This window comes from Antennarius striatus, chromosome 16 (assembly GCF_040054535.1).
Source record: "Antennarius striatus isolate MH-2024 chromosome 16, ASM4005453v1, whole genome shotgun sequence".
Taxonomy (NCBI): Eukaryota; Metazoa; Chordata; class Actinopteri; order Lophiiformes; family Antennariidae; genus Antennarius; species Antennarius striatus.
In genome coordinates this window covers 7,399,782-7,421,643 of record NC_090791.1, presented here as the reverse complement: position 1 = coordinate 7,421,643, position 21,862 = coordinate 7,399,782, and the positions used below count along the sequence as shown (strand labels likewise).

At 40.9% G+C, this 21,862-nt stretch overlaps 3 protein-coding genes and 1 non-coding gene across 5 annotated transcripts; all 4 read right to left on the bottom strand.

The window, feature by feature from the left end:
* Positions 1–653: 653 nt before the first annotated feature.
* On the bottom strand, positions 654–2,712 carry LOC137609908 (E3 ubiquitin-protein ligase RBX1-like). The gene is made up of 5 exons (XM_068337267.1): positions 2,432–2,712; positions 1,503–1,581; positions 1,296–1,366; positions 898–983; positions 654–817 (listed from the first exon to the last, which is right to left on the bottom strand). Exons 1-5 carry the CDS (start codon positions 2,654–2,656, stop codon positions 805–807), a joined length of 474 nt encoding a protein of 157 aa, XP_068193368.1. The 5' UTR covers positions 2,657–2,712; the 3' UTR covers positions 654–804.
* A 33-nt stretch (positions 2,713–2,745) lies between these two features.
* Positions 2,746–2,817, bottom strand: trnaq-cug (transfer RNA glutamine (anticodon CUG)). Its single transcript has one exon. It is a non-coding gene; the product is annotated as a tRNA-Gln (tRNA).
* A 684-nt stretch (positions 2,818–3,501) lies between these two features.
* On the bottom strand, positions 3,502–9,540 carry chadla (chondroadherin-like a). 2 transcript variants are annotated; one of them, XM_068337489.1, is made up of 12 exons: positions 9,405–9,540; positions 9,053–9,211; positions 8,614–8,808; positions 8,372–8,527; positions 8,142–8,287; positions 7,231–7,469; positions 6,883–7,148; positions 5,680–6,016; positions 5,104–5,456; positions 4,626–4,792; positions 4,098–4,187; positions 3,751–3,861 (listed from the first exon to the last, which is right to left on the bottom strand). In XM_068337489.1, exons 1-11 carry the CDS (start codon positions 9,420–9,422, stop codon positions 4,142–4,144), a joined length of 2,082 nt encoding a protein of 693 aa, XP_068193590.1. In that variant the 5' UTR covers positions 9,423–9,540; the 3' UTR covers positions 3,751–3,861; positions 4,098–4,141. The 2 variants fall into 2 exon arrangements, with proteins under 2 accessions (XP_068193589.1, XP_068193590.1); XM_068337488.1 differs by lacking the exon at positions 4,098–4,187 and having other exon boundaries at positions 3,502–3,861.
* A 1,190-nt stretch (positions 9,541–10,730) lies between these two features.
* On the bottom strand, positions 10,731–19,142 carry LOC137609765 (ran GTPase-activating protein 1-like). Its single transcript, XM_068337032.1, has 16 exons — positions 19,035–19,142; positions 17,849–17,975; positions 17,556–17,683; positions 17,163–17,222; positions 16,830–17,009; positions 16,135–16,269; positions 15,721–15,879; positions 14,695–14,808; positions 14,380–14,479; positions 14,022–14,106; positions 13,651–13,786; positions 13,398–13,514; positions 13,133–13,238; positions 12,955–13,043; positions 12,699–12,820; positions 10,731–11,430 (listed from the first exon to the last, which is right to left on the bottom strand). Exons 2-16 carry the CDS (start codon positions 17,958–17,960, stop codon positions 11,349–11,351), a joined length of 1,725 nt encoding a protein of 574 aa, XP_068193133.1. The 5' UTR covers positions 17,961–17,975; positions 19,035–19,142; the 3' UTR covers positions 10,731–11,348.
* Positions 19,143–21,862: the final 2,720 nt, after the last annotated feature.

The window sequence follows — 21,862 nt, the reverse complement described above, 5'->3', positions numbered from 1 at the left end:
ACCGAAATATGAAAATAGTTCCAACTCATTGTTTTAAAGATTTTGACAAATAACCAGTTAATTGTAAAAACATGGATTTTAACTGGAGTCCTTTTTCATCCCACTCGTGGAAGAGTGTAGATAAGTTATGCATCCAAGGGGTAAAGGGTGGCATGTTTTACCATCAGAATCACACGTTCTCTTGTCATGGATGATATCCAGGAAGATGTATAACTATTGAAAGTATTTTGTGTTGAATATGGGAAAGAAAATTTAAAACCGTTTACACAAATTTTAACTGATTTAGAAAAGCAGATTTTGAACAGATGTATTTTGCCAGTAAACCTAACACATAATGGTAGTTTAATGTGTCTGCAGGTGCTTTCATATACTAAATCGGGCTCAGAGGGGGGAGAGAGTGCCCTAATCCACACAGGGCATCTGTTCTCCAGCCAGAGGATTACTTCTCCCAACACATGGCTGGTTCTGGTCCACAGAGGCTCATCTTTCAGGACAGCAGGCAGCTTCTGTTTTCCAAAAACTAGTTAAACTGTTAACCAAGTCATAAGTGTACGACTACAGTAATTGTCTGGTCACAAAGTGTGATTTTAGCAGCAAACAATATATGGCTCCACAAACCAACATTCCTCTGTCACAGACCAGCACTACCTTAATCGTTTTTGACAACATTAATCTTTATTTGTGTACTAATAATAGACCAGAACATTTTGGTGTAAAATAACAGCTGGGATCACTGGGGTGAATGAAAGGCGGCTCCTGGAGCAGCCAAGGAAAAACTGAACAATAATAATAAGAATCCTTTCGTTAGTGCCCGTATCTGCAGAGAGACAAAGAGAATGTGATGTTAAAACTGCCCTTCATACTTGAGCACACATCACAACCACGTTGGATACGCACTTTTGAAACTCCCATTCCCTGTTGTCCAGAGGGCACACCTGTCTGGTCTTCAGCCAGCGGGAGATACAGTGGAAATGGAAGGCATGCTGAGGAGGAAGACGACAGCATTTATGTGTCACACAGCTGAGCCAAAACAGGTTTTCAGTTTAATCGAACTATCATGCTTCAGTAGCTTCAGCTTTTTCTTTTAGAGCAGAAATACACTTAAAAGTTGGGACCCAACACCCGTGTCACTAATTCAGTATCACACATCAAACATGGCCACCCTCTGTCCTGAAAATCATGCAGAGACCACAATGCCTCTAGTAGCATCCGTAGATGCAGAGGCCTTAAGATGTACAGCACTGCACTGACTAGTTCTCTGCTAGGGGGGGTTAGGTGCAGGTATGGAGACTCACATTGCAGACACCCCAGGCTACAGTGCATTCCTCAGAGGTCGCAGAGGCTTGGTTGGCTTGACACTCTATACCTGATGAGGAAGAGAAGAAAGACATCAAGAATACGAGTTCACAAAAAGGTCACATCTGAAGAATATCAATTAAAGCTCAACACAACAGTGCTGCTCCTAGACCAGTTACTTCATGGAGGAATCACATTGAACTCACAGAGGTCCATGATGTGGTTCCTACAGATAGCACAGTTGTCCACCACAATGTCCCAGGCCCAAAGCGCCACAGCGTTCCACTGGTGGGAAAGCAGAGTCACAATCAATTCAATTACATTTCAAAAGGGCAGAACCCCATTGATGGCATCACATCTCACAATATTACATATCAAAAATATACAGACACTGATATGGTACGATAATGGTATAAATTAAAACTGCCAACTAGAAAACAAAACTAGAATTTAATAACTTTAATGATTATTTTTATTTCCAACACCCAGGACAGTCGGATTACTCTCAGTGTCTTTTGGACTAATACGCTATGATCATTGTGCTGTTTTAGCATATTAAATAGATGTCATAAAATAACTACACACCTGTCCGAAAGATCTGTCATTTACTACATTTTAACTAGAATTTCTTTGTATTCTGATTGTTCGTACATGAATATTAAATTATTTACTATTATTGTTTAAATGTCTATCTTTTTTTCTACGTAGTGTATCAAGCTACGAACTTACTGTTCTGAAAACCTACCTTGCGTCTCTACTGGGGCTAACGCTAACATAAGCTACAGTCAGGCTAACTAATCATGCTGTCAAGAGATTTGCTGTTTGTGGTAATAATTAAAAAAAATACTGTTAATATTCGTGATGTTTTATAGTTTTCTTCATTTCATCATGGCGAATGTCAGTGATGACAATCATACAACAACAACTTCTATTTTATTCCCCAAAATAGAAGTGCCAATTCATGTTTGAGACACTGCTGACAGCTAGCTAGCTACCTCTGTGGATTAGCGGGACAATGCTACTAGCAGTTAGCTATAGTTGTGTTATTTAGCTGTGTTAAGAATAATTAGAGGATTGTTGACAGACTATACAGGTTCTGTACACTACATAAATTACTTTTTTTATTCGTACATACTTTTTTTACTTCGAATCGCTTCTTGCTAGCTCCACTGTTGGTGCTGCTCGGTGCATCTACGTCCATAGCCGCAGCCATCTTGTCGTCAGATTCGCTTTTCACGTCCTTCCGCAGGAAATACAAACGCTTTTTTGGCTCCATTTTCGATGTGCTCTCCATAATTGCCTTTAATAAAATACAGACCTGAACGTGTTGGTTTCTTTGAAAAGAAAGGAACCTACACATTCAACGTTCCACATAAAAGCATGAAAGGAAAGCTTTGAGTCACATTAGAGCATCAAAGGGAAGCTACGAATCACACAAAAACCATGATCAGGTTCCACCGAGATTTGAACTCGGATCGCTGGATTCAGAGTCCAGAGTGCTAACCATTACACCATGGAACCTGTTGCAGCAGGGCCCTTGTTTGACTGTATTTCAACAAATAGTCATATCGTTTGTCACAAAACAAAATACGATCAAACATTGCATTTATTGACTTATACAATCCATGTGTATTCGTTAATATTTATTTGTTTATAAGCAAGGTATAATTTGACAAAAGGGGATTTTTTTACTATTAAAAACAGGGAATCCACAGGACTGATTCTTTTTTCTTCTCATGTAGATCTTGTGAAGAAACACATAACATTATATGTGTGGGAATGGTCGTGAACATCGAGACTGCAGACATTTCGGATCAGGTTGAAAGTTAATGCCAGCACGGTGGACTATAGGTTTCCTGTAAGAAAACGGTCACAACTTAGCTGTTATTCAAAAAAAAATTTAATTATAGACGGGGTTGACCCCATGAAGGACTTGTGATGTACAGGATCCCCCGGAAGTCATTGGTACCCAGGTATCAGTAGGAACCAATGTTGGCCGGGTGAGGTTTCTGCCCGGAAGCATTAACAGTTCTTTGACTGATGAACTCTGAATGTTTTGATATTTTGAGTTAACTGGTGGCATAGCCATTAAACCATATTAAATTAATCCTTTGGTTTTTTTTCATTCAAACATCAGGCTGTTTGTAAATTACACACCGAATGATAATCTCATCATCTTTATTGAAAATAAAATCAACATATTGGCAGACCATTGAGAAACCCATTAACCTGATATCCCGACTGATTGTTCTATTCTCTGTTTACACTGCCTTCTTGCTCTTTATCATTGTCTTTGACAACAGTTTAATCTGAGTCTTATTCTTGGATGGTTTGGGCAGTTTAACTTTGGGTTTTACGGGCCTCGTTTTGACTCCAGAACCCTTTGAAAGGTTGGGTTTAGGTTTCTTCAATTTCCGAGGTCTGGGGGCCACGACCATCTCCTTAGGATGAAAACTTTCTTCGGAACAGGATGAGAAGACGAGGACATCTTTCACCTTCTGACCTCTGATTTCAGCAGGGTGACCACAAATGGCTGTCACCTCCATACTCACATTATCCATCCACCTGGAAAACAAAGAAGTAGTTGACAGAGAAAAAGTCGCAGTAGGTAGCGCTGTCGCCTCACAACACGGCGGGTCCGGGTTCAAATCCCACTCTGTGCGGAGTTTGCATGCTCTCCCCGTGTCTGCGTGGGTTCTCTGTGGGTTCACCGGCTTCCTCCCCCCATCTCCAAAAGCATGCACTTCAGGTTGATTGGCCGGTCCCAAATTACCTGTGGGAGTGAGTGAGTGTGTGCGTACATGGTTGTCTGTCATTGTGGGTGGCTCCGCAGTGGTCCCCCGCCTCACGCCCTATGCCAGCTTAGATGGGCTCCAGCTCCCCGTGACCCGCTACGGCGGATGACGAGGCAGAAAATGAATCTTAGTTATCTCAGTTATCCTAAGCTGTTTAAATCAATCCATGGGATTTTAATGAAGTTTCTTGAAGACGTTTCACCTCTCATCCAAGAGGCGTCTTCAGTTCTTCAGAACTTAATCAGTTAATTTGCATGAAATATCTGAAATTATTGCCCCCTAATGAGCTGGCATCTTATCCAGGGTGTACCCTGCCTTTCTCCCGCAGCTGGCTGGGATAGGCTCCAGCAGACCTGTGACATGCAAGGCGGATAAGCAGCTCTAGACAAGACGATTGTGATTGTCTCCTCTATAAGAAAATGAATGGGTGGATGGATGGATGGATCTCAAGTTACCCCTGTTAGGACAATGCCTTGTAAATTTTCACTGCCACATGATTTAAAAACCTCTAATTCCACAAAACTCTGAACTGACCTGCGGAGTGGCAGCAGACTACAATCACACCGCAAAGGGTTGTCTTGTAGGTCGACCACCTCCAGGCCAGTGAGGGGGCTCAGGTCAGGCAGTTCCTCCAGTAGGTTTCCTCTCATAGTCAGAGCCGTCAGACCTGGGCCCAGCCCTGCTAGTGCATCCTTTGACATCTGGACATTAATATGAGTTACAGACATGATCAGCAACAAGTTAATATGGTTATAGCGTCAATGTGCTGAATAATAATCCAGTTTTTAATTATATACTATTCTTAATAGCATTATTTTTAAACTAAGTACTTAAAACAAGGGCTTTTATTCATGGTAACAGCTTTTGCACAGCCATTCATGCTTTTTGGTGAAATTTCTACAGTTCTTCTACAGGTAATAATAAAATAATTGCTTTATAAAGCATTTAGGAAGAAAAGAGGAGAACTGCGACGAGAAATGTAGTCAGATTATTTTACAAAGGCCCTTCATACCTTCTCCATGCCCATCTGATCCATGTAAAGCCTCTTCAGACTCTGTGATAGAGGCTGGAATGCATTTGGTCCCACCCAGCGAATTGAATTCTGAGACAGGCTGAGTTCTTCCAGGTTAGAGGCCTCAGATAGAGCCTGAGTCGGGATGTCCAACAACTGATTTGCATCTAGGTGAAGTGTGCCGAGAAAAGAAAATCCCAGGGCACCCTTGGCAATAGATGCTATGGTGTTATTAGTCAAGTAAAGTTCCTTAAGTTTAGGGCTTGATGAGGACAGCAAACCAGTATGCTGAAGGGTAGAGATGGAATTTCGCTCCAGGTGTAACACAAACAGACTTGGTAAGACTGCCAGAGCTACAGGAGAGACAAAAATAGACCAAAAACATTTTGGATTTAATATTTCCTAAAACATATAAATGAACCTTTTCCATTAAAGTAACTTGAAAGAGCACATGAAGGTAGTTGGTGTGAGAGAAGAAGTTGCGGAAGACAGGGTTAGATGGAGACAACTGATTTGCTGCGGTGACCCCTGAAGGGAAAAGCGAAAGAAAAGAATTCTGCATGTAGCCAAACCAACCTGATCCGGGGAACTGTGCCAGCCGGTTCCCCTCCAGGTGCAGGTAGGTGAGCTCAGGTGTGCCGGCAAAGGTTCCAGGAGCCAGTGAAGTGAGGTCGTTGTCAGAGAGATACAAGTAAAGAAGGTTTTTCATCCCCTGAAAGGCGCTGCCTTCGATTTGGTGAATTTTGCAGAACTCTAGGTGGAGAGAAACAACTTGGCTGGTTCCTGGGAAGCTACTGGCAGGAACGTTGTGGAAGTGGTTGCTGCGGAGGTCCAGCAGCTGCGTCTTGGTAGGGAAGCCTCGCGGAACCTTGGTGTGACCGCGGCCCTCACATGTGACGTGTTGGGCTTCAGTCTGGGGAGGATTAAATCACAAACTTCAGAATACGATTATAGATTAATATATTTAAATAGTTCACTCAAAATCCTGACTGTTTACTGCATGACTAGTTGATATGAAGGTTATTGCCAAAAAGTATCACATTATTATATACTGATAGAATAATATATATTATACTATATACTGTACAAGTCCAATATCCACTTTCTTTTTAGAAATCTTTGGTCTCTAGCATTTCATAGTTATTCTGCTGTTTTAATCGATTTGTGTTGAATACGTCGTATGTCGTGAAAAAGGGGAGAATTACATAAGATACATAGCAAAGTTGTGAGTCGGTAAACCGAAATATTGAGCTAAAAGATGTTAAAATGTCCAAAACAGCAACAAGACCTGAAAACCTTAGAGCCTATTCATAAATAGCCATAGTTTAATTATTACAAGTGACCTCAATCACATCCATACAATATGAACTTGATATGCTTTTATGTTACTTTTTTTAAGTTAAAGTTTTAACAGAAAAATAATATTATCACAGGTAAGTACTGCTACATACTGTACAGAATGGTCCCTTCCAAATGTGTAACGTTATTATTATTATTATTATTATTATTATTAGTAGTAGTAGTAGTAGTAGTAGTAGTAGTAGTAGTAGTATTAAATATTATAAAGTTGGTAAAGCAGTTTATGATTTACCAGTACTTGTGTTATATTTTTCTTTGTAAGTATACAAAGGTTAATTATAGCACAATAATGCAACGTACATGAATCTATCAGTTCTTTTCTGCTCTAATTTCTTTAGAAAGAAACCAATAGGATTTCATCCTGTTGGAAGCGCAAAAATAAAGCAGCAAAAAATAAATATTGCTGATGTCACCACTCACATTACATTCACAGTTGACTGGGCACTTGACTTTCTGTTTGGGCTTGGCTGTGGGTGGGGGGCTTTCCGTGTTTTCATCTTCTTTCTCCAACTCGTCCACCAGCATCTCCCCCCGGCTGCGGCAGCGCAGGTCCATAGGAGCCACGGCCTGCAGCGGCTCGTCTGAGAGGTGAGGGGGTCCAGCGCACACCCCCAACAGCTTCACTCCACCGACTCTTGCCCACTCCCTCAGGGGCCGCATGTAGCAGTTACAGTAGACTGGGTTTCCTTTAACAGTAAGGAGTCACATGTTAATATAAGTAACAAGAAGATCCTTCATGTCTAAACTCAAGCCAGAACACAGTTATACCCGTCAGGTTGAGGCTCCCCAGCTGCTTGGGGCCTGAGAGGGGCTCCAGGTAACGAAGCTGGTTGAAGCTGACATCCAGGTGGGAGAGGAGGGGGGCATCCGACAGGGCCTGATCTGAGAGGTCTTGAAGGGACATGTGGTCTAGGTAGAGGTGTGTGAGCTTTGCCATGGACACTGACTCCTCCCCGAGGTAAATCATGGGGTTGTGGCTCATGTCCAGGCGTGTGACCTCACGTAGTCTTTACAGGGAGGGGAGAGCGAAACACAAAGTTATAAATATCCACTAAATCTGTACAAGGTAATGACAAGGTACTATGGAAATGTCTCTGTTGAGCTGAGCAAACGCTCGAATTTAAATGAGTTAAATCACAGATGTCAAACTCATTTTCACTGAGGGCTACATCAGCATAATGGCTGTCCTCAACCTAATCGTAACTCAGTGTAATGTAAAATAAATGTAACTACTCCAGTGTTAATGAACTCTGAATTATTACTTATTCAAGTAACAAACATTACAGTTACAAAGAGAAAATATGTTTGTTTGCTGTTATAAATCCTTTTAATTTGTCAAGTTATGAAACCCACAGAACTCCATCAATCAAGGATCAAACTATCCAAGTAAATAAAGAAAAATAACATCAAACACAAGTTAGGACATTAACTTTGTTCGAATTATTTTTGTTAATGTTAAAATGAGTTAATTACTGCATTGTGGGATATGTAGTTTTGGTCAAAGTACACTTTTGACCTATTTTAGAGACTGACGTTTTATGCTCTTGCAGACCACATTAAATGGTGTGGTGGGCCACATTTGGCCCCCGGTGCCTTGACTTTGACACATGTGAGCTAAATGCTAATTTTATATCTGTTATGTAATTTGTCACCTCCTTGCGTCCTTGAGATTGTCTCACCTGTTCATGGCCTGAGTGGGGAAGAACTGCAGCTCGTTGTGGTCCAGACTGAGGCGGATGAGGGTGAACAGTGAAGCAAACGCCTCGGGGGCTAAGTTGTTCAGGGAGTTATGACTAAGACGAAGCCATTTGATGCTATTAAGGCCCTGGAGGAAGGGTCAGACTGCTGTGGGAACGTATTGTTAAGCATAAGCATTCATTGTGAAGTGTGTGTGCAGAGGTCTGTGTACCTGGAAGGCCATGTTGGGGATATAAACCAGCTGATTGTGGGTTAGAGCCAACATGTTGAGGAAACCAAGCTGTGTGAAGGCTCCAGGCTGGATCTCCTCCACACGGTTATGGTCCAGATGTAGCTCCTTTAAGGACGAGAGGCCATCGAAGGACTCCTGTAACGTTCAGGTCAGAGATAGGAGGGAATGAAATACCTTGAAAACGTTTAATGTCAGATAAGAAAATTTGCCTCTGCACCTACCTGGTAAAGGATGTCGATTTTGTTGTATGCCAGGTTTAGAAATACGACTCGACCCAGAGTCCGGAAAGCGCCCTCCTTCACCTTGACGATGTTGCAGCGCTGCAGGTTGAGGTGTGTGAGGTAAGGCGTGAGCATGAAGGCCCCCCTGGGAAGCTCCTGCAGATTATTACTCCTCAGGTCCAGTTTCACCGTAATCTGTGAGAGAAATCAGCAAAGCGTGATATGTAGAGGTAACTGGTAAAGATATCCACATCCATGCACCCCATGACTACCACTAATCAACCCTTGAGCAATGCTTAAAAGCATGAAGATTTACAGATCAGGTTCCTACAATGGTGAAGATAAAAATTTGAATTTAAGAAAGCCATGTAGGCTACAGCTGCCTGTTCCTGCTTAAGCTGAATGAGGAGAAATGGAGGCCCTCAGTTCAGTTCCTCACCTCGTCTATGGTCGGAGGAACCTCCGTTAAGTTCTTGCCAACGCAGGCGACCGTGAGTTTGGTGCTATCACAGCTGCACAGTCTGGGACATTTGCCTGCTTCAGAGGGTAAACTCAGTGCTAATAACAGCAGGGATGTCAAAGAGGAGGAGAAATCCATCTAAACAAGAGAAAAAATTGGACATATATTAAAAACTGAAAAGCTTAAGTCAACTCTTCACCATCTAGTGCATGTGTAAGCGCACACAACTCTCTAAAACTCAACAAAATCTTCCCATCTTTTGAAAACAATCACTCTGTGAAATATCTGTACTCTAATCTCCAGACCAGAACAGAAGGCAAAACAGGCTTACCTTCATATTGATATTCATGTCACTGCCACAGCTTTCTTGGCAACATTAAACGTGATTTCTAAAAAAAAAAAAAAGAAGAAAAATCTGCATTCAGGCTTCAGTTATCTGCTGGTGACTTTTTTAATTTTGCTCCGACTGTGTCCAGTACGTGCAGTTTGTGGTCCGGCTGGCTGGCCAACATGGCTTTGGCAAATTCTTCTGCAGGACCCCTGATCCCTGTCCCTCCTCACTGCAAATTAACACCTTGGCTTCACATTTTCTGTCCAGTTGGAGAGAAATGCAAGGCAAACTAGTAACTGTATTTCTCAAACTGATTGTGTTGGTTGTTGATAGTAGACATAAACTTACTATTCTAACTTATTGGCATCAGGAATTTTATCCTCAGTTACAACATCTCTATGACCAACATTTTCACCATTAAGAAATTAACATTTTTCTAGATAAAAAGAATAACAGATGTTGTTTTTTAAATGGCTTTGATAAAGAATTGCATTATTAATATTTTGGCCAGGAATTCTATCCGATCAAAAACTATTGTTGATACCTATAATAATATTGTTATAACATATTTAAAAGGTTTGTTGTAATTCTGCTGCAGAAAATTTCAGGTGAAGTGATTGTTTTTATAATTTGCTTCCACTGCCACTGGAAACCTGCAGTTTGTAGAGTGTGAGATGGATTCCATCAAATATTAAGGATCCCTAGTAGGAAACTCTCCATCTGGGAGGAAGCTGAAACTTTGGTCATTGAATATTCAAGAGGAAAAATTATCCCAAGCAGACATCGGAGTCCACGGAGGTTTGGTTTCAGACAACGTCCTGGGTCATTCTTGAGGTCATCACAGCCAAACGACTTAAACCATATGGAAAACCTCTGGTGGGATCTGGAGATGGTCAGAGCTCAAGGTCTGTTCACAAGGAACGGATGGATTCCTCAGAACAGTCAGGAGCAGTGGTCTGACTGTGCATTACAGTAGAACATAGCAACAGAACTTGAGAGAATTCACATTAAGGGGCTGGATCATTTGGAGGCTGAAGCATGTGACTGATTGCGTATTACTAACAAACCTCATATACGATAGGAGAAGAGCTTTACTTCACACTCTATAGTACACAAAATGTTTATCATGTTCAGATTTGCTTTGGCTGGAACTTTCACTGAAGACCCAACATGGCAGCAAAGATAAACACAGGTATCCTGGATCACAACCGTGTGCCGGACTCTTGGTAAGTAAAGAACACCTCCTCACAATTAACAGTCTTACGTGGCTCACATTCTACACACATGTTACAACAAGAAACGACCAGACATTCCAGCTGAAGATGGCGTCCAGGGTTTAATAACAATTATAATAGAGGATTTGAAACACATCCAACACTGAAAGTTTATTTACACAATTATCTGTGCCTCATTTTCTGCAACAAACTCTTTAAATGTATTCATTCCCTTTTTCTTTGTTCTTCCTTCTCATTTTCATCATGATACATATTGTTTATCCACTTTAATAAACATTTCATATTAAAGAATAAAATAGTAAAGATAGATATTAAATTAAAAAATGGTCACCATTGCTGCAAAGCCAGTTCAATTTTTCTTGAGTACACCCAAGTGTACGCTTTGCTTCCGGCCGACTGGCAACACACAGGTCAGGTATGTGGGGAACGAGGCTTGTTCTTATTCACAGGAATACAAAGAGCAAGAAGACCAGGCAGTTGGTGCTGCCCTGTGATGTTATTATAGTGTACATAAAGAACTCAGTCAGTCCACACTGCTAGAACAAACCGCTCTGAAATACGACACAAGTCCCGAAAGATTGGTGAGCCTGTGAAGAACAGCTATGGAGAAGAACTTCCGAGGACTTCGTACAGCTTTATTCATTTCAAGCATGAGCTCGTGTCCATTAGGAGTCACAGTTCAGTGTGTGAGAGTGTGTGTCCACTGTCCTCAGCTCTCAGCCCGGACTCTCTGCAGCGTGGACTGTAGGTTGTTTCTGGCATTGACACACGAGTCCAGAACCTTGTTGTTTCTGTGAATGACAACACAAAAACACGCCAACACACACAATGTTAAGGAGTCACATCAACAACTACATATACACAAATGTCTATTAATCTAACACTGAGTGCTTTCTGGAATTTATACAACTGTTAAAGGAGCCAACACAGATGTGTCCTATTAATTATGTTACTTTTTGGTGTAACATGTGACCAATCCTAACAGAAACAGACAAGAAGGCCTTCAGACAGCGTTAGGCTGCTTTACAAATCCAATTCTAGTGATTCTACTACCCACCCAACTCCGACTGGCTTGGTCTATTTCTCAGTAATACTTTTCTGAATGAACCATGTAACATCATCATCTTCATCATCATCATCATCATAACACCAAGCTACAGTCAGAGTTGGCCAGGCCATGGTGTCACCGGGAAATTGGAATCAAACATTTTAGTAATATAAGATATCCATTTGTTTCCTTGTAGCCTGGATGACAGTAATCGTGGGGGACGCCAGAGAGAACCCCTGTGGACACGGAATACAAACTCTGCACAGAAAGGACTCGAATAATAATAATAATAATAATAATAATAATAATAATAATAATAATAACAATAATAATAATCCACCTTTAATAGTCCACACAATGGGGAAATTATGTTTTCCTCTCCAGTTTTCTGTACATGCATATATACATATGTGTTAGTCGGCATACACAGAAACATTGTACACAGGCCCCTGAACACAACACACACTAGGGGCCTGTAGGCATGCAGTTAATAACAAGGAGTACAGGGAGGTGGAGGGACGGGTCGCAACTTCGGGGGTGCGCCCCAATGAGCAGCTTGTGGGGGGGACGGCGCCTTGCTCAAGGGCGCCTCGGCAGTGGCTGGGAGGTGAGCTGACACCTCCCACTGTCAGCTCACACTCCGAAGATGTCTGGCTGGAGCGGAAATCGAACCGCCGATGGCTGGGCGCTGTCTGGTTCCAAGACGTCCGCTCTACCGCTGAGCCACTGCCGCTGGTATCTATTATAATGCAACCCTCTGTCAGGTCACAGTGCTACCCACTGCGCCACCGTACCTCCAAGTATAAAATAGTTGTTGTATAAGTAGTAGTTGTTGGGTCAGTTATCAGCGATTGTCAATTACAGACAGACGAGGCTACTTGGATGCCCACCACCTTTATCCACCAAGTGTACAACCATTCCCTTTCAATGTTTCATCCTAATGGTGATGGTGAGGCTGTATTTTGTACCCTCGAGGCACCAGCTGATGGGTTCATTCTGTTACGTCCTTACCGGGACATGAAGGCCTGCAGCACAGCCACGTTCTCTTTGGAGAAGTAATCCTGTCGAACCACATGCTCCAGGACGTGGAGGTGACCGGGAACCACCAGCACAGGCTTCACTTTGTCCTCGCTCTGAGCAGAGGATGCAACAGAACGATGGATGGAGAAAAGGAGATGGAAAAATATGAGTGTTAAAAAAATGTAAGAAGAAGCAGAACAAGGCAACACAGACAAAAAGTTAAGACTTGACTGTAGATGAAACAAACCTTGAGGAGTCCGAGCAGCACCAACAAAGACGATACAAACGTAAAGCCTTGGAAGGAAGGAGTGGAAAAGGCTTTCCTGAGAATGGAATCTATAAAGAAAAACCAGCAACAATTTACTATACGTTTGTATGACAACTAAATAATACCATAAACTATAATGTAATGTAGTGATTCTTACCAATGCTGTCCAACACTGCATTCTTCACATCGCTGTTCTCCTCCTTGTACACAGATGCAATTTTGAGGAAGGCTTCTGCTGTTTTCGTAGCGTCTGACAGATCCACCTAGACGTAGAAACGTGATCAAACTCATCTGTTAGTCAGTAGGAAGTTCACACACGCCACTCACCAACACTCATTCCCTAAAAACATATTTTTCTTATCAGTACCACCTAGACACACTTTTCTGGACAGGACAAACATGTTTCTACACATTTACTGTACCTGCTGCTCGATCAGAATCGCTCTCCTGGCTCCCAGTTTGAGGAGTTTGTCTGGGGAAGGGAAGCTGAGGAATGAAGAGACGTCTGGCGGCCGGGACGCCGGTGCAGGGGTGGACAGCTGCGAAGAAAAAAGGAAACGTTTCGACTCACATTAATCTTGTTCTCGTCATCGTTTGATATCTGTAGCGTCAGAACGTTGTTGGGTGTTCGGAGGACAATTAAACTTTACTCATAAACAATAATGTATTCCTGACCTTAAAGCTCTCTTCTTCTTCTTCCTCTTCTTCTTCTTCCTCCTCCTCCTCTATTTCCTCCTCATCTACTTCCTCTTCATCTTCCTCTTCTTCATCTTCTTCATCCTCATCCTCCTCTTGCTCACCTTCATCGTCACTGAGGTGAAATAAAAGACTGTTTTGGTGAGGATAACTTGGATTAAAGCTGGTCGTACCTGCGCAGACTTTAGGTGTTTTCCATGACTCATATAACTCCATTAAAAAGGTTTTGTTACAAGGATTTTGGAACTTTTGTACAAATGCTGATACACATTGTAAAAAAGGCTGACAGGTTGACATAAGTTCAGTTCCAGGAAAACCTGGAATCCAGTTCATGAGTGTGATCTGTTTACCTGAGCGATCCAAGAATTTCTGCCATGTTCATGTCGTCCATGGAGTCTTTCAGAGCTTTGCAGCCTTCCTCTCCTAGACAGTTACCTGAAAACAAAAAGCGATCACTGTAAGGATTAGTCAAGAGACAAAACAAATCATCTCTAGTCATATTCTCTACACAAACATAACAAGCAAACAATCTCAGGATTTAAAGTCCTGAGATTTAAAGTTTTTTTTTAATTTGAAGAGGATAACTGCTGTTTGCCCCTCAGCAGCAACTTAACTCCTCTACATCTATTCAAAGGAATACAATGAAATTTTCATGTGAAAAGGTAGTTTCTGTGAGGAGTACAGCTGCAGTAGTTTTATGGCTGGTACCGTTTAGATCCAGTTTCTCCATTTGGTCCTTGTCCTTTACTGCGAGTGCCACGGCTAGAGCAGCGTCCTCTGTAACCTCGCAAAACGACAGATTGAGTTCCTGTCGAATAAAACACAACGTTGGCTCAGATGTAAATCAAAAACAAAGACATCCAAAGACATAAATAGAGGAAGATCTTTCACAATAACTTCAGCAAAAAAAACGATCAAATCATGTTCATAAGTTAATTCTGGCTCCTTGTCAACAACAAATAAGTCCAATGAAAGACAATTCTGAGCTCAGGTCCGATCAGATAGTTTGTGTTTCTCACTCACCCTGAGGATAGGGAGTCCCTCTGCCACACTTTCTGCGATAGCGACGGCTCCTTTTGGCCGCACCAAACAGTCTCCAAAGTTGATCACCTGGATGCTGCGCAGGTGTTTCAGGGCCTGTAACAGAAAGAGTTTTCACACATCAATGTGTTGAATTATCAGTGGAAGTGAAACCAACGACTGACTGATTACTGCATGTGGTCTTCTTTTTTAGGAAAGGCACATTCCAGCTGCAGCTACATTCTGATGTTGGGCCAGACCCACCACTTGTTTTGTCTTTATGCGAACAACAACAACCCAGATAATAAGACAGTAATGAGTTTCACACTACGACTATCATTCAGATGAATATTTTCATGATAGTAACACAACAGGATTATACGGTATTATAACGTTTCCAGTTTTACGTCCCACCCAAGAATTGACGTACCTGAACCTGTTAGAACAAAAAAATATAGTTCCTGAACTGGTTAATAATGTTCCTTGTAAATATAAATAGTTAGGCATCTTTAGGACTTATAAATTGACAATTACAGCAATTATTTTACATACTGTAGATTTGTCCCCGACAGCAAACTGGACAACAGCACATACCCAGTTACAGAGCAAAGGATGAAGAATCAAAGGAAGACGGAGAAGAGGCAGCAGCTTATGATGGAACATACAACAAAGATTCAAAGTGTCAAAGCTTTAAAGTTTCAAAGTTTCAGAGCTTCAAAGTTTCAGAGCAGAGTCTGGGGTACTCCACTTTGAAAATGGCCACAGCCAATGAGTTCATGACTAAATCAAACTTTTTTTTTAAAGACTGACAGACTCTAGTGTTTATCTGTTATGAATATAAAGAGATTGGAGACTGCCTTTTCCTTGACTGCTGTTGATCTGCCTAAACCTCTCTACGCTTTCATCGTGCATTGAGAAGCATGAGGTCAGATTTTTTTTTTTTTACTGTTTCAAAGCCCTGCTGTAAAATAATGAAAAATAAAAATAAATAATTTAAGCAGTCGTGATCAGTGTTTACTGTCTCTGTACCTGAGCCATGGCGATAGCTCCCTTCTCCGTGAAGGTGTTGTCATTGAGGTTGAGGATGCGGAGGCCTGTGTTGTGCTGCATGGCTGTGGCCAGGGCTGTTACACCAGGGTGATTGATGCCATTCTGGGGCATGTGAACCTCCTCCAGGCTGCCCATCAACTGAGAAAACAAGTTGTTATTGCAATATTAATCTGTCCAAACCACTGAACAGCATTTCCACACAGAGAACTGAAACAGTTATTAAGTCAAACAACAACAGCAACACAGGCAAAAAGCATTTTAAGATTTGTATTTCAACATAATTATGCAGTAATGAAGGAAGAGATGCATTGGTTAAATCTCTCACAATGTCCATCCATGGCATGGTGGCGTTTCTTTAAAAACACCAACGTTCCAAGACTAATGTTCAGTTACCTGAAAAGCTTGAGCGAGAGCGGTGGCTCCGTCATTCTCCAGTCGGTTTCTCCCTGCAATAAACACCTTCAGTCTGAGGGGGGCGCCCTCTGCACTAGAATTCTTATGGCACTGGATCAATGAAGCAGCCAGGATCTGTGCGGTCAAAAAAATGAAATCAGTTGGAATTCTACTGAAATTTAACCAGAAATCAAGTGTGATCTTATCTGTGATGCTTTTAAGCTCTTGTAAGAAAGATTTGTCATCCTTTCCAAATTGCTCATTCATAAGAATGTCTGAAAATTTTTATTCCATGTAAGGTATTGTGGACAGCGCTATCCCACTCTCACTGCCATTTATTAGGTGACATAATTTCTATAAGCAAAAAAGACATTTCCTCTTCAACACAAAATTGCTCACTGAATTATTCAACTGCTTTCACTTATTTCTGTAACTTCAACTGAAATCTTCTTCAAGCAACCCTCAAAATATCACTAGGTTTAGTTCTTCACCCATGAACAAAATTCTTTATTTTTTTCTTACAGTTAGCAAGAATTGTTTTGACTGCTTACACCTCAAACTTCTGAATCATCTTCAACTCAAATATTTCAACTCCTTTTGGTTTAACAGCAACAGAATCATTGATTCAATCGTCTGTTTCTGCTTAACTTCACTTTTCATGTAAATGGAGACAGGCCTCATTTGTTACGACCTACCTTCCCTCCTCCGATCCCCATGCCGCAGTTGTTGAGTCGTAGCTCCTGCAAAGTGTAGCAGGCAGTACTTTTCAGTAACTTCTCGATGCCCTTAACACCATCTGGTCCAAAGGCATTGTCACTGAGGTCTAAAACTGTCAGTCTGGCACCTGCCAGCATCAGGGCATCACCCAGTGAAGTCTACATCACAGTAAAGAAAGACACAAAATACATGCCAGAATAAATAGGGCTGTTAACCTAATCAAAGAAAGTGTGCAGTATTTCAACAACATTGCACTGGAAGCATATACAATATTTGTTCATATTGACAACGATTTTAAAGATATGCATTACCAAGGCAGGTGGAATCTCAGACCGCAAGCGCCCTGTGAACATGTCACTCCAATGACAACACTGAAACAGAGAGAACAACATATAGCCTAAACGCAAACCTTAAAAATATCAATTCTACTGTCCAATACATTAGAAATGACATAAAATCATCAAGTATTCAATCAATGAAAATACTTGCTGAACAAGACATCCAGGAATCATTGTCCAAAAATGTCAAACATTTCATTGCCTGTATTTTTTAAAAAACAATTGTTTTAATGCAAATCTCCTATTTTGAAACCAGCAATAGTTTATGACAAATATTTCCTTATCGCAATTTCAAAAAGGCAATGAACTTTACTGCACAACTTCAAAATGACAATCTCCAATATCGTCAAGAATAAAGACCCTGACCTTGAATTCGTTCTTTGTCTCTAAGGCTTTAGCGATGGCCTGAGCTGCTGCCACACCTATGGTGTTTCCCTCCAACCTCAGAGCCTGCAAACCCTCAAAGTCCTGGATCTCCTTAACCATATCCTCCACTGTTAAGACAAGAGACAGTAAAGCGGTGACAGGTTGAAAGGGAGTGATGGAGGATTAAAGTATAAAATTAAAATAAACAAATAGGTTGCATGAATAAATATGATTAACTAAATCTACCTATGCATCAGAAACTTAAGAGTTTCTTGTACATAAATGACACTCACCTGATTGGGCATCATCCAGCTTTCTTCCCTGGCCTTTATAACTTAGCTCTTTTTCTGCTACCCCACTCTTGGCGAGGGAATCAGCCAACTGTGCAACAATATCTGTCGCCATTAGGAAATCTGAGACCTGAGGGACAAACACATGATTTTACTTTTAATTTTGCTTCATCTTTATAACAATCCTGATCAGTTGAACTGGTTCGGATGATACAAGACATTTTCGTCTGCCACAGATGGCTGATAAATAACACACACACACACACACACACACACACACACACACACACACACACACACACACACACACACACACACACACACACACACACACACACAAATAAAAAAACCAAAACAAAACCGGCCAAACAACAGAAGTTATTTAAAGTATGACAGACATTTCTGTAAGAACTTTCTGGTAGTACAGGACATCACAGAAACATTTAAAAAGCTGTCCTTGCAAAAGCCACCCTGGAACAATTTTTACATCTGCTACATGAAAATAAGTGGATCTGAATGTCTATTTTTATATAACACAGGAGTTAATGTTTGATAAAACGTTCGTTTAGGGAAAAATAGTGTCTCCTGCTGCCTATCACTCCCTGTAGGCATGAAACTGGACAATTCAGGCCTTCAGTGATTAAAAGCAATAAAATAACGATTTTTACTGAAGGGAATAAAATATCTCAGTGCTTCTGTTCATTTAACATCAGATTTCATTTGCTCATTCAGCGGAAGACGTGTTTTAACACACAGCCTTCAGTACTTTCATTCATCCAGACTGAGCTCCTCTGTTATGGACTGGAAGTTATCTGCTAGCCGTTGGCTAATGCTAACGAGAGCTAATGTTATGCTAACTCACCTACAATCACCGTACAGTTTGATGTCAGATGAGATGTTGACAAATGTGTTTTTCAGTAACATGTCACATTTTTACTAGCTGATTAAAAAACTCATTGCGGTGGTGATAGTGGAATGAGACGGGCTAGCAAGCAGCTAGCCCCGGGTACGTGTGACAGAGCGTGGCTTAAGTCGGCCTCTGTATGCGTTCACCGACACACCGAAAAAACACTGCCTACCCACACCGTGGATAGTGTTTCCTCTCCGGCCCTCGGTTTTACGTTCGTGGTAACAAAAACTATAAACCAATATCTAATGTACCTTTACTAAATGATAAAACAAATATTACCACGACGGTGTGTTTCCAATGACTGCACTTGTGTCGTACACTCCCGCTCGCTCTTGACGTTCAAAACCAGATTCAGCACACTGTGTGCCTGACAACAACCGGGCTGGGAGTCAAGGGACTTGTAGTTCATTTGGACTACAACGGTAGCTCCACGTGCTTCTGCAGCGTACGTCATATCCCCGACGTTACAGAAAACAAAACAGAATAATAATCATAATTTCTCCAAATGATTTACTACTACTTTGATTATGTTACAAGGAAAAGCAACGTTAACCGTTACCTGCTTAGATAAAACGTGACTGAATTCAGTTTTATTTGCAAATTTGATCATTTTTAGTGTGATCAGTGATGTATTCAGTCCATAAAAGCACAATGTATAGAAAGTGAATAGAGAAGTAAGAAATCTCAGTGAAATGAAAATGGTTTGAAAAGGAAAAACTAAAAATGAATTTTCCTTACTGGATTTGGTAAAGATTTGCAATGCACCTCATGCATAATGTCATGATGTCATGTAACATGCTTTATTATTATTATTATCATCATCATCATCATCATCATCATCATCATCATCATCATCATCATCATCATCATCATCATCATCATCATCATCATCATCATCATCATCATCATCATCATTATCATCATCATTATTATTATTATTAGTAGTAGTAGTAGCAGCAGCAGTAGTAGCAGTAGTAGTAGTAATATTAGTGTATTAGTATTAGTATTACCGGTAATTATGACTGGTTTAGTAGTAAGTATAAGTTTTTGTAGAAGTATTAGTAGTAATAGAAACAGTATTTGTAGTAGAAATAGTAGTACTAGTAATGGTAGTAGTATTACTATTAGTAATGACTGTGGTTTACTCTAATAGTGTAAAGTGTGTGCTTGTTCCCTGTCAGATATTTTGTGGTTATACTCAGAGGTGCATGGAGCAATTGGCTTCACCCCCACACATAATTTGTAGTAAGATCCAGATAAGAGGACCTTCAATGAAGCAGTTGCAGGACCTTGAGCAGCACATCTTTATATAACAGCCCCATGCTTACTGGTTTTGATCTCTCCTGTGTAGACTATTGTCCCTTCTATGCTTCTGTTTGTTATAATAAATAAAATCTTATTAAAAATCTTCTCGCCAAAATCTTCTCGCCTAATCAGGATTGTCTGAGCAGTTGTATCGGTAAAACCAGTGATAACTGGACAGATCATTGTAGTCAGAGGTTAAAATTTGCTTTGACGAAGGTAGGACTCACTGATAAGACTCCTCACTGACTCTGACACCTGCTTGTCACAGGACAAACCTGATGCTGGTCTGATCACCTGTTCTATCTGTATTTGTGTCGCCAGTATAGCAACAGTGATGCTCAGTGAGAGAATTAACCTTTATTGTCTTGGACTTCTTTGAATATCACATTTACTCATGACTGGACATGAATGAAAGAGAACGTTTGACAACACTTTGACACGTATCTATGGAACATTGTATTGTCTTTAGAAAGGAGGAGTGGTGAAAATATTGTTGCTGAGCAAAACACCAGGAGCAGTGTGACTGAACACAATCTGCACGTTTGCTCTGCGTGTTCGACAAGTACAACATGAACTAAATGATTTATGTGTCAAAGATGTTCCACAGCGATGCTGGCAGAAATAAGAAATGTTTGGATCTATAGAGAAGAAACTTAAAGATTTCCAGGATTTGGTCACTCTGATGATTTTTTGTTGTTGTTTTTGAGACAACTATGAATACCACAAATGCAAGATTGTGAAATACCCCCTGAGCTAAGGAATATGCTGAGTTATGTTAGGTAAACGGACTTTTATCCCAGAGTCCACCCAGAGCAGTTGTGCGTGTTCAAAACCGGAAGGAAGAACAAGAAACAAACCGTCTCGTTTATCAAATGTGTATTTTTTTAATCCTAATACAATATTTCTAAGCAGATCTGGGTTCTCTGTCCCTAACACAAAATCTGGTGTTGTCTGAACCGTGACAAAGGGCAGGAACAACACATTCCAGATAACCTCAGATATTTATTATGCCCGTCTCCAGGCTCCACCTTAAGGATGAGCCGCTATACATTAACACATATGCATCGTGTCTGTTCTCTGGCTGGTTGTTTTCCCTTATTTGGTTCTCCAGTGTCAGTCACCAGTACCAGTCTCACATACCAGTCACCAGTACCAGTCTCACATACCAGTCTCCAGTACCAGTCTCCAGTGTCTCCACCTACAACAAAGAGCCAAACAAATTACACAGCCGGCGTCCACCACTAAACGGTGGATGCCCATTACACAATGTATTTAACTATATCATTATTAGATGAAATACAAAGTCAATACAAAACCTGAGAATATATTTAATTATATTTTCCTTCAGTTAATGAATATGTTATCTTACAACAGCCCATTGTAAGATTGGCTATTGACGCACATTTTGTCAGCAATGGTGGACAGAGTTAAAAATGGAGAATCACAGAAATGATAACTGGTAGATACATTTATTGGGAATGTGATTCAATTGTTGTTGTTTTTTTCTGCTGTCCTGTAGCATGTTTAGGGTAAATGTGGGATCATGGGACAGATCTACTGTCAGAAATGGATTACAATGAAAGATAAATGTGGGTTTGGACTTTCAGAGAGGAGACAAACAGTAATGCATGAATTAATAAAATATTTTCCTGTTCTAGTGGAAACCGGATCCTTTGGGTGGCGATGTGCTCTGAAAGTTGGTCTTGCACTAATAATAAAAAAAAAAGCAAAGAAGAAGTAGAAGTAGAAATAGAAAGCAAAGAAGAAGAAGAGGAGGATGGGGCTGGTTCAGAACGAGCTAG